The 12,126-nt window shown below is 43.2% G+C and overlaps 2 protein-coding genes across 2 annotated transcripts; one reads left to right on the forward strand and one right to left on the reverse strand.

Moving 5' to 3' along the window:
• Window positions 1-1,214: 1,214 nt before the first annotated feature.
• On the forward strand, window positions 1,215-3,643 carry LOC128255096 (cytosol aminopeptidase). The gene is made up of 2 exons (XM_052984603.1): window positions 1,215-1,544; window positions 1,925-3,643. Exons 1-2 carry the CDS (start codon window positions 1,443-1,445, stop codon window positions 3,425-3,427), a joined length of 1,605 nt encoding a protein of 534 aa, XP_052840563.1. The 5' UTR covers window positions 1,215-1,442; the 3' UTR covers window positions 3,428-3,643.
• Window positions 3,644-8,104: 4,461 nt separating this feature from the next.
• Window positions 8,105-10,908, reverse strand: LOC128254991 (neurofilament heavy polypeptide). The gene is given in 5 exon segments (XM_052984388.1): window positions 8,105-8,333; window positions 8,335-9,143; window positions 9,146-9,217; window positions 9,220-10,181; window positions 10,628-10,908. Coding segments are annotated over 5 exon segments (2,142 nt in total). The 5' UTR covers window positions 10,780-10,908; the 3' UTR covers window positions 8,105-8,186.
• Window positions 10,909-12,126: the final 1,218 nt, after the last annotated feature.

A 12,126-nucleotide genomic window follows, 5' to 3' on the forward strand; every position in this document is an offset into this window, starting at 1 on the left:
CCTACTTGCCTGTGTTTCCATGTGTGTGTACATGTTCGAGCACTGAACAAAAAAAAAATGGTTATTTAATTATCAGCTTAATAAAAATAAAATCATGAAAGTTACTGCAATTTTGATTACAATTTCTCTTTAGTAATCGGGTTCAAACAGGAATATTGCTACAAACGAAAATTCTTTATAATTCCCAAGCCTTTTTCATTATGTATATTGAATCTAGGAATTATAAAGCTGATAATGTGGTATTAACTGAGATAAATATTAAAATACATTCCAAATATTGTAACTCAAGCTTTCATTACATTTCACCATAAAAGATATATAAAATACATTTCACTTTTAGAGACTTCGAGTTGGGGTGCTTCAGAAATTTGACTGTTGTTTAAAGCTGTAAATATTTGTAGATTATAGTTTTTTATAGCTCGTAGCCTCCACAACTCGAACTTTATTGGGTGGGAAATGGTGAAGCGAGTTATAGCAGCAGGATTTATACTCTTTATGACCTCCATTCTCGTCTTATAAAGACTTCGAGTAAGGAAAATGCAAGCTATTAAAGTTCCACTCTATTTCAAACCCCTAATAATTAGTGTTTTTTTTTCAACAGTGTATTTCTTCATCTGTGACTGTGGGTTGACTGTTTTTTATTTGGCCCCATCAGCACGTTGGTTGGCCCGCTCGGCTCGGCGGAAATGCGTTCGACCACATCAATCACGCGACATTGACAAATGTGAATATTTTTGTTGAAAATTATATGCGGTGGGTGGGGGGATGGAGAATGGTTGGCTTTTCGGTGGCAAAAGGATTTCTGCACCAGAAACCGGCCAAGTGGCTGTGCAAATTATTGGCTACAATAGTGCTTCAAATTGGGCAATTTATTGCTTTATTGCTTTTACGTGTTTCGTCTGCGGCTTGGTTGCAATTTTTATATATTTATCCCACTCCGGAAATTCGCTTTTTCATTATGTCGCATGCAGAAATGCACTTGCCATCGCTGCCACTGTTGTTGCAGATAATTGCAAATTTAATCATCACATAAAGTTTCAAGTGCGGCCAGGTTGTTCGCGGGTGTTATGGTTAAATAAATTCCTTTGACAACAACTCAATAGTATTATCACGTTTGGTCGAGTGCCGTAGATCTGTGTTGCAAGCTAATATTTTTGTGATCCTAGTAAACTGTGGGTCGGAATCGACAATATGTCATGGGGGCAGTTGGTCTGGTCAGTTCAGTTTCTCGATTCCAGTTCAACGGAGCCTACACTGCGTTCACTTTTTTAATAAAAAACTAGATTTTTTTATTTTATTTTTTCATTATTCCAGTGTCTAGGAGTTGTTCTGGTTAGCTTCCCCCCACTCGGTCGCGTTACTAAATTGTTGTATAGTACTGCCCAACACTCTCTGTAATACGTGCAAATCTCCAGCGAAGTTTATCTAAATTGCAACTGAAAATGACTCGATCGCAAGTGGCCTCCTGTCTGCGCCGAACCACGCTGGGATTATTCAGGTGCCAGAAGGCACTCATATTCTCCAAAGGACCAAGCTTTCAACAGGTAATTTTGACAGGAGTATCCTGTCAATTTGACATTGATATCCAGAGAAATTAGACTTTAAAAGTAATGAATACAACAATCTACTTCTCTTAGTTAAAGTAATTTTATAAGCGTTGTTAAAATTTTTTAATTAGATTTTTTATGAAACTCAGTATAGCAAATGTAGGTAGGAATGAATTTAAAAATTAAATTTATTCATAGAATACATTTTCTTGGCCAACATCAATAGTGATCAATATAATGTTTGCAAATTATTTTATTAGCCATTTTTATAACTAAGGCATAGCACAAAACATAGTTATCTACACCTTAAGCTATAATGAAGTTTGACATCTTGTATAAGGTATTTTTTAATAAACCCCAATGTTTTCAAAATCCAGGTGAGATGCAAGAGCGAGGATGGCGGCTGCAACACCTGTAACCTGCAGGGCGTGGTGGTCGGTCTGTATGCCAAGGACGGTGAGAAGGGACTGAAGCTGTCGCCCGGCGGCGAGAAGTTCGACGATCGTGTGAGCGGCAAGATCACGGAGTTGATCAAGGAGTCGGGACTGAATGGGGAGCTGGGAGTGGGTCGGCTGTATCAGAATGTGGACAAGGAGTTCTGGGCCGTGGCGGTGGTGGGCCTGGGCAAAGAGGGGGCCGGCTTCAATGCCGAGGAGGTCCTCGACGAGGGCATGGAGAACGTGCGCGTGTGTGCCGCCGTGGGCGCCCGAGCCCTCCAGATGCAGGGCTGCACCACGTGCCATGTGGACGGCATGGAGTACCCGGAGCAGGCGGCCGAAGGAGCTGCCATGGCCGTGTGGCGGTACAATGTGAATAAGCGCAAGAAGAACCGCGTCGCCATACCGAAACTGGAGCTCTATGGCTCCACTGATCAGGATGCGTGGACCAGGGGCCTGTTTAAGGCCGAGTCACAGAATCTGGCCCGCCGCCTGGCTGACACGCCGGCCAACCAGATGACTCCCTCCATTTTTGCCCAGGCCACCGTGGATGCCCTGTGCCCGTGTGGCGTCTCCGTGGAGGTGCGCTCGATGGACTGGATCGAGTCGCAGAATCTCAACTCCTTTCTCATGGTGGCGAAGGGCTCGTGCGAGCCGCCCATTATCCTGGAGGTCAGCTATTGCGGCACTTCGCCGGAGGAGCGGCCCATCCTGATGCTGGGCAAGGGCCTGACCTTCAACAGCGGCGGCCTGTGCCTGCACCCGAAGAAGGGCATGGACGAGTACCGGGGCGCCGTGTCCGGGGCCGCAGTCTGTGTGGCTGCCATTCGAGCCGCCGCTGCCCTTTCGCTGCCCATTAATGTATCGGCAGTGCTGCCCCTTTGCGAGAGCATGCCGTCGGGAATGGCCACCAAGCCGGGCGATGTGGTCACCCTGCTCAATGGCAAGACCATGCGCATCAAGGACATGTCCCTGGCCGGAACCGTCCTTCTGGCCGATCCCCTGCTCTACGCCCAGTCCACATTCAAGCCCAAACTGGTGGTGGAGGTGGGCTCGATGGCCAGCGGCATTCGCAAAGGTCTGGGAGCCTCGGCCACCGGCCTGTGGACTAACAACTCCTTCTTGTGGAAGAACTTCCAGAAGGCCGGAGCTCTCACCGGCGATCGACTGTGGCGCATGCCCCTATGGAGGTATTTCCGCAACCTAGTCGCCCCACTCTCCGCCTACGACATCTGCAACCGGGGCAAGGGGCATGCCACATCCTGCCTGGCGGCTGCCATTCTGTTCGAACTGGTGCCCTGCTCCGACTGGGTCCACCTGGACACCCACGGCACCGGAATGCTGGCCCAGCACGGAGTGCCTCCGTATCTGCTCAAGGACTGCATGACAGGACGTCCCACGCGGTCCATCATCCAGTTCCTCTACCAGATGGCCTGCAAGTGATGCATCTTCGACCTCCTTCGAGTACCTGACGAACGGTCCCAGGGATCCCGACATACGTGTCTGTAAATTCAGAGTCCTTAATGTGTGTCACTTGTTACTTATTATCCATATGACGTCCCAAGTTTTGGGTTAATTCGTAGTCGGTATGGTGTTAAGCCTCTACTTAAAAAGAGATTTGATTCTGTGGTCAGTATCGTTGTAAACTGAAATAAATTGTCAATATAAGTGAAAATAATTTAAAATTGGACATTTTTAAGTAATTTATGTGTTATGGGAATGTTTGTGAAAATAAAATTGATCTTTCGAAAACATAAATTATGAACTAAAGGAATATTATGCCCCATATATTAGGTAGCTTAATTCCATTAAAGATAACTAAGAAACGGCCCGCCTTTTAACCCACCTTTATAGGCCTCCATTAGCCAGGACTAAGTGCTGACCAGCAGGACTCGTTTACATATGCCCAATTAGTGCCGGAAAAGAAAGGAAAACATACTCGGGTATTTCGGTACTGGGGCCTAATTGCTCCAAGAAAACGCTGGATGTCTACGTGCTAAAACGAGATGTGAGGCCCAGCGCACATTCCTTATTAATGCGCACATGTTTTGCATAGGTAATGACCTGCACGGGGACAACTTTCAGGTCTTTTCAGAGTCAAATATATGTGTGCGTGACGAAGGTTTTCCCTCCATATTCCGCACATCATGGTAAGCTAATATATTCGCTTCAAAGTTTTCAATGCCAGCAGCGCTTATTACAAAAACTGTCCATAGATATGCAAAGGTAAACTTATTTATGTTGAGGCCTAACAAATTTGATAGATGCAAATGTGCTACTAATTAAGCAAAATAATAATTCTTAAAGTAGTCTTTTAAATTATATAAAGGTGTTTATCAAGCCAATAAATACACCAACATTTTAATATCAAATGTCCAGCAAATGTCAGTATGTTTTTTATCTGATAAAATGGCCTTCCCGAATTACATAAAATAAAAAAAAAAACCCACCACAAAAAGAATAGCTTTTTTAATGAATTTTCCAGCATGGTCTTTGGAATTGATTTAATTTTACCTCTGGTGCCTTCCTCTCGTTTTTTCATTGCTGATTCGTGCGCGTTTTTATCGCAACGACTGTGCGAGGGAGAGACTCGGTCGTCTCAGTTTCGCTTTCGGTATCTTGTTTGTTGCTTAATTGGAAGGAAATTAAAAAATAAACAAGCAGCGCCAAAAGCAAATAGTACTCGCTGGCGATTACCTGGACAGCAAAAGCGACAGCACCACCCACCGAAACAACCACCGCTTTTTTGCCGAAACAGGCCCACCGGCTGTTTGGAATTTAATTTTCATTTTCCCCCCAACCCCGTCGACAAAAGCGTTAATTTTATCTTGCAAATAGATTTTCAGGTTGTTTGTTATTTTAGGACCTGCTTGCGTAAGAATTCCGAGCGACCGACGAAAACTTTACAACTGCCGACTGGCCTCAGTATCTGCCTTGAATTAATTAAAACCCATCGATGCCCACCAATTGGCAGCAGCCGTACAAGCAGAACAGCCAACCGACAATTGGCTAATTGAAGCGAATAGCCAGCATGAGGAATATTCCTCAGCCGCAGCCATACAATCGTATAAACATATCAGTGCACACACACGCGGTGGCCAAACAACAAATTGAAATTCAGGGCAACAGTTGAGCCAAGCAAACAGAATTTGGCCATTGATGAGACGCCAGTCGGGAGACCAAGTTTCGACTTGCCCCTGGCCATGGAAAGTGTCTCCTAGTTTAGTGGTGCGTGTCCCAGAACTGGGTTCGCCTTTGGCTTTGGGTTGCCTGCCCAAGATCCCGCAGCTACACTGGGAAAAACAATAGGAATTAGTACTGGTTTATATATAAAATTCTAAGAGAAAAGATGCGCAAAGAATTCATTTTCAGTTTATTGTAAATAGATATATACACTAAATCTAATTCAATGATTTTAATTTATACCTTTTTTTTAGTTTTTACCTTCGATTTTCTTATCACAAATAAAATCGTTACTGAATTAATGGACACGTTGAAACAATAATAGCTTGTTCCTTAATATTACTATGAGTTCATAAACGATAACGTTTTCCTCACTATTCAGCAAAGATATAAAACGGGTTTCTAAAAAGTTGTTCATCAAGTTACTCAAAACGTAACACATTGATTTATATTTTTTTTTCTATTATACCTTTGACTTTGGGGATTTCGAAATCAAACTTTAAGTTTTTAGAATTATTAAAGAATTTTTTACTGATTGTGTCGGTATAATTTAAGATAAAATCATTTAAAATCCTTGTCAAATTGGCTTAAACATACATTAAACCAAAAAAAAAAAAACGTTAACAATCCTGGTCCAAATTTTGAATTGTTTAAAACGTTTTTAAGAACTTTCCTCTATGTACTAGTTTAAGTAGTTTAAGAAATGCAGTTGTTTTTATTATTATGCAAAGTCCAGATGAATCAATGTTATAATGAATTCTACCTTTCAACTTATTTCTAAACAGTCTACCTCGTTGGAAATGAAAATCGTTGCTTGTACTGTACAGTGTACACCGGCATAACTAATAAGACACTTATTATGCGATGGCGGTCTGGTAACGTTAGACCAAGTTTAACGATATCACGTACATACGTTAACTAACGCTAACTACGTCGTTAAGTGGGGGTACGAGGGCTGGTGCGTTTCTCAGTGTTTCGTGGAGGGACACGGATACGAGTACGGATACGAGTACGGATACGGACACGAGGTGCCGGAGTGGAGGAGTAGGAGTGCCGGAATGGAGCGGAATCGGAGCCGGAGTCGGTGGCATTCACTAATCAAGCTCGCCAGCTAAAGCTTTCCCGCTGTGCGGCAGCTAGCAGAAAATTTACATTTTCAATGTCCCCGTTCGTGGGCACTCAGGTGGAGTTTGGGCTTTGGCTTTTGGGTCCCTTATAGAGAACCGGCGTCGAATCAGGATCACGTCGCCAAACATGAGGCTTAGTTAAATGCCGCTAATTAGGGCCCCTTGTGCGCATTCCTGGCCGGGCTATTAAAAACTGAGCTAACCATAAAAGCCAACCGTTAATCAGCTGCACATACCAAAACATCGGGGTTTGGGTTATAAAAACACTCGTAATGCCCGTAAGGCAAAGTTATTGGCCGGCTTTGGGCGGGAAAAATCGTGAGTTGGTGCGGGGATTTCTAATTGTGTTTGGGTCAGTGCCAGTTGAACTTGCATGCGAGCAAGCTTGCCAAAAAAATCTATTTCGATTTTAAAATTGCCAGAGACAGAAAACAATAAACATAAACGCAATATTTTATATTTCCGCAACAAGAAACAGCGGGAAATTGTCAACGAGCACATGAAACTAGTCAGTAAAAGTTGAGCGGGATGGGGTGCAAAATTTCCAGACCCTGCCAAATGGCCAATTCCATTGAACTTGGCTGGGCTTTGCCTTTGGCTTTCGCGTTGGCTTTAAGCAATGCTCGGGCCGGCACTTTGTAGCTCATGAATAATCCTTTTCAGCCTAATCGACTAACCTTACCAGGGGCTTAAAATCAGTTTGAAAATCCAAATAAATATGCAAATTCCGCAAGGGGCCAGAAAAGGTGTCCCAAAAGGTACATTAGAGCCGGAAAATGCCGCCTGCCCTCCGTTTTCTCTCTGCAAAATGTTTTTGTCACCTACGTAATCGATTAAGCGATAAGGTGGATACAATGAGAACTCACAAAGAGCGGCAGACAAAGCGCTTTTAAATTGAATTTATATGGCTTGTTTAACGCCGCTTAAGTTAACAAATATACTATACATACAAATATATTTATATAGGTATATGTACAGTGTACTGTAGACCGATGAATACACATAAATTAAAGCCGGATTTCAACGGCCATGTTTACATTGTCCGCCAAAGAGCAGACCGAATCATTGTTATGTGTGAACAAAAGAAATGTTTCAGCTTAAAGCTTATAACAAACTATCAAACTGGAATTAAACACGCTTGCCCTGGAGCAAACGCACACGCAGGACTAGCTAATTATGCAAATGTGTTTGATTGCGAAAATGGTGCGCCAAAAAGTAGGCAACACTTTTCGAAAGGCTGCTTTGAATGCCAACCAAAAAAGGAGAATTAACTGAACTAGCTTGACTGAGTTATACCCTTTTTTTATCAATAGGGACAATGCAGAAGGGCAGCCAATTGGTTAAGTAATTAATCAGGTTTCAATAGTTTGTTTGTCTTGGGTAATTTAGGTCCCATCAAACACTATTTTATGGAATTTAACTTGGCTTAAAATTACTCCATGCTTAAAACAACCTTTTTACTGAATATGAAATCGTCAGCAAATTTTTAAACATGTTTAACAAATCCATTAAATTCAATACCCATTTCCACACATAATACCCTTTAACACTTGCCAAGTATCGGGTGGAAAAACAACAAAATTAGCATAATTATGCAATCTACAAGCGCCTCACACACACACACAAACATTTTGCCGGCTAATTTCAAACAGAAAACTTTTCAGCGGCAACGGCAAAGCAAAGCTAGTAGAAAAGAAAAAATTTATTACCCAATGCCAACTTTTGGTCAGCAGAGCTGGCTGCGAAAATTTGCATAGAAACAAACGTAACGATTCGAAATCAAATGAAAGCGAAACTTTCAACGGGAAAAAATTAAACAGAAAATTTAATACGAACAACAAACTAACAAAATGAGGTACAAAATCGTTTAAAAAGAGTGTGTGATCTGGGGACTACTCTTTCTTTTTCAGGTCGTTAAGAACACGGGCGATTTCGTCCTTTAGGGCCACCGCACGACTGGCCAGCATTTTGGCCAAAACAGCATGCTTTTCGGCCATGTCCAAGGCCTCCTGATCGCGGCTATTTATTTCGCCAGTTTTTTTCGGCCGATCTCTGGGCCAATTTGTTGGCGGCATCTACCGCTTTGGAGGCCTCGGCCAGAGCTCCTTGGGCCTGTCTCTGGGCGGATGTGTAGGCCTGCTCCAGGGCCTCCAGACGATCCTCCTTCTTTTTCTTCAAGTCCTCCAGTGTGTTGGTGGCCTCGGTCAACAGGGAAGCAGCTCCTGTGGCCATGTTAAACACCTGCTTGGCCATATCCTTGGGCGACTTTTTGACATCGTCTGTGGGCTCCAATTTCGGTTTGGCCGATATCTCTAGCTTGGGATAAATAGTAAGTGGTTTTCCATCTTCGGGCATCTTGACTTCAGCCAGTGACTCTTTCGCCTTTAATTCCTTGGCTTGCTTTTCCTGCTCGAGCAGTTCCACAATCTGATTGGGATCTGTATACACAGCGCCATCAATGCTGCCCTTCTGATCCTTCCTGGCATCCTTGGATTCTGTTAGCTGCAGTCCGATTATGGGTTTTTGATCAATGCCCTCGACTGTCTGCATCAGGGAAGCCTTTTCCTTGGGCTTACCGGGGTTATCTTCCTTCTTGACCAGGTCCTTGCTGCACTCGGCTATGTTTATAAAGATCTGCTCTTGTTCCGTGGGGTTGTCCGTATCGAATTTGCATTCGTTTTCCTCCATTGGTTTTTTCTTGCAGGGATCTTCATCATCGCAGATGGGTTCTTCGTCTTTTGGTTTGCAAGGATCGAGCTTGCAAGGATCGGGCTTGCAAGGATCTGGCTTACAGGCCTCTTCGTCCTCTTTAAGTTCACAGGGATCGGGTTTGCAAATGTCTTTCTCTCCTCGCAGACGTCTTCCTCCACTTTGGGCTTGCAGGGATCCTCCTTTGGCCTGCAGTCCCATTCCTCGGCCTCCCTAGTTGACGTTTGCGCTCCAGTGCCCTGGCTATCTCCCTGGTTCGCTCCTCCAGGGCATCACAAGGATCTGCCTCGATGGATAGGTTAGCATGTCTGGCCTTCACTTCCGGATTGGCTTCTCCCTCTTCGCTACGAATAATGGTTTGGTTGCAGATATTTGGTCCGGACTCGCGTTCAGTAATGCTGTCTAGTGACTTGGCGGGTGTGGATGCGGACTCAGCAGGCTTGGATTTGGTGGATTTTCCGGCAGCCTCGGTACGCGCTGCCTTGGCGGCATCTGCTTTCTTTTGCACATTCTTGGCCAGGCCCGACACCTTCATCTTCAGAATGTTGAATAATACGATAGCCCTGGCCACCAAATCTTTGGCCAACCCAGTAGCTTTTTCGGCCAGCTGAGTGGTGTCCACAAGGGGCTCTGCTGGTTCTTTGGGAGCCACAGCAGCCGAGGGTTTTGCATCGCCAGAACCCTTTTCTGGAGGTTTCTCAGGCGGCGGAATGGGCTTCTTTGGCGGCTCGGGCTTGTGGTCTTCATGTAGTGCAGCTGCCGCCTCCGGATCCGCAGGACCTGGCACTTGCTCTTCGGGAGTGTGCGGCCAGAAAGTCGGCTTGTTGAGGAAATCCGGTGCCAAATGTGGACGGGCAAAGCAAAATTCCTCCATGGTCATGTTCTCGTAGGGCTGCATTGCCTTCAAGAATTCCAATTGTTCGTTGAGCTTCTTGATCCGTTCGTTGGACTCAGCCTTGTAGGCACTGATAGCCTTCTTAACCTCCTCCCCCTCGGCATCCACTTTGTCGAAATAGCGCTTGTGATCCACAATTGCATGCCGATTCTCGAACAGGGAGTGCAGCTTATCATATTTCGTCTCGTAACCCTTAACCCATTCCACAAACTCCTCGCGAACATTCTGTCGATAATACTCCCAGTCGATTGTCGGCATCGATTCTGGATACTTGCGAACCCGGCTGGGGAGATACGTTTGTTAAATTACATTGGTAACAATAATAATGTATTCAAAAAAGGTGCCACAATTCAAAATGTAAAACTCTGATTACTTATGAGTAGTATGTTTAAACTAGATTGGCAAACCAATAAAATATATAGCTATTAATAAAATCAAGTCTTGTTATTGCAAAAATTATAATAGTTACAGTCATTTATCAAAATAAAAAAATCTGTAACAATTTATTAATATATAAATATAAGGGCTTACGAAGGTTACTACTTATATTTTAGTACGAAGAGCTTAAATCAAATATTTTATAGATATTTACAATTTAAAGCTAGAAAATGTTTTTGCTGATACCAATTTCTAAAATCTTGGTCCAATTTAAATTCAGAAAAATGGATTTAAATAAATATACAGTTTTCTACTAATTTGTGTAAATAAGTTGTCTATTCCCCATCTTACTCCTTGTACTCCTCGTGTTTCTTGGTAAATATTTGGAACATCTTTAGTTGGTTTGGTGGCACCTGTTTCACCAAATCGGCCAATTGAACAACCTGGCAGCTTTTTTTTTGGGCGCCACCACCCTTGATGCAGTTCACCAGCTTCTCCCACATTCTTCGATTTAGTTGGCTGTCTTTCTTGTCTATATACTTTGATATTTATATATGTATGAGCAAGTGTTTACATTGGCCTCCAGTTTGTTCTATAACTTATACGAAAATAATGTGTGTGTGTGTTGTTAGTTGAAAACTCTGAAGGAGCCAACTGAGAGCCATTAAAAGTGAAAATTCCAAAAAGGCTATAAAAAAAAGGGGGGCGGCTGGTGGCGGAGAAATCGAGATTTCAATTTATAGCCCGAAATTGCATATTCATGCAGTTTCAATTAAATCAGAGTCAGGCGCAGCGACAGCTAAGCAAGTGGGTTTGACTAACTGACAATAAAATCGAAAATTAATTCCAAGCGAGCAGACTGCTCAAGGAAAGTTAAATGTAATTGCAAGGATGGAGGAGGGGGGGTTTGTGTGCCACATGGGTGAAAATGTAAAATCACACCCTCGGATATGCGTGTGTGTTTGGGTCCTGAAGTCTGAGAATGCTCCAAAGTGACAAACGCAATTTATAACGTAACGAAAATGGGCTAATGCCAATTCTCCAGGTAATTCTCGGCTGCTCTCCCTCTCTCTCTCTCTCTGTCTTTCACCCCCTCTCTTCCTCTATGCTTCTCTTTTTGGAGAGGAAGGGTGTGTGAATAGCAACCCCTGCTAGAATCCCAGGATGTGCTCCTTGAAACAAAATGACAAAGGAACGAAACAAGCGCATGCGCTGTGTGAGTCCTTTGCTGTCAGTTTGACAGTTGCGAATACCCACTCACCCCCTGGAAAGGTCCTTTCGCCACAGGACTCGAACAGCTGCCTCTCTCCCGCAGGACGAAACAAAATGGAAGAGAAACAGTGAGAGAGAGAGCGAAAGATTGTCTGCTCCGTTTGTCAGCAAATTTCGAGCGTCTGTAAATGTTTTCGCCTATTTTTGTGTTTTTTATCCCTTCAAAACATTAAAAACTCAAGTGAAAGTAAACATTTAACCATCTTATAAGTGAGCCATGACTGTGATTGTGTTGGAATCCTTTAAAAAACCCATATAAACCCAAAAACATCTTATCGCGTGTTTGTGTGTACCATACAAAAGTGTGTTTACATTTTTTCAATTCATCCTAACCAAAAAATAAACAATATAATCCATGGTTTAACAAAGATTTTCTTAAGGATTAGCACATTAATAAAACAAAGTAAGTGTGTAGTTGTATAAAAAAATTAATTTGTTATCAATTTCCATTAAAATATATATAAAAAGGTTCTGTTGTGTATGTGATTGCTTGCGTGTGTATGTGTACACAATCGCATGTGCCGAAAAGGACATACCTGTGCAAGCTGGCCCAAGGATTTCACGTGGGCTGCCCTGAA

The sequence above is a fragment of the Drosophila gunungcola genome (genome assembly GCF_025200985.1).
Source record: "Drosophila gunungcola strain Sukarami chromosome 2R unlocalized genomic scaffold, Dgunungcola_SK_2 000006F, whole genome shotgun sequence".
NCBI lineage: Eukaryota > Metazoa > Arthropoda > Insecta > Diptera > Drosophilidae > Drosophila > Drosophila gunungcola.

What these genes read in the sequence shown, in the direction of transcription:
- LOC128255096 (XM_052984603.1), top strand. Translation starts at nt 1,443, where the DNA reads ATGACTCGATCGCAAGTGGCCTCCTGTCTGCGCCGAACCACGCTGGGA. An exon ending in AAGGACCAAGCTTTCAACAG is followed by an intron (nt 1,545 to 1,924) that starts GTAATTTTGACA and finishes TTCAAAATCCAG; the next exon opens with GTGAGATGCAAGAGCGAGGA.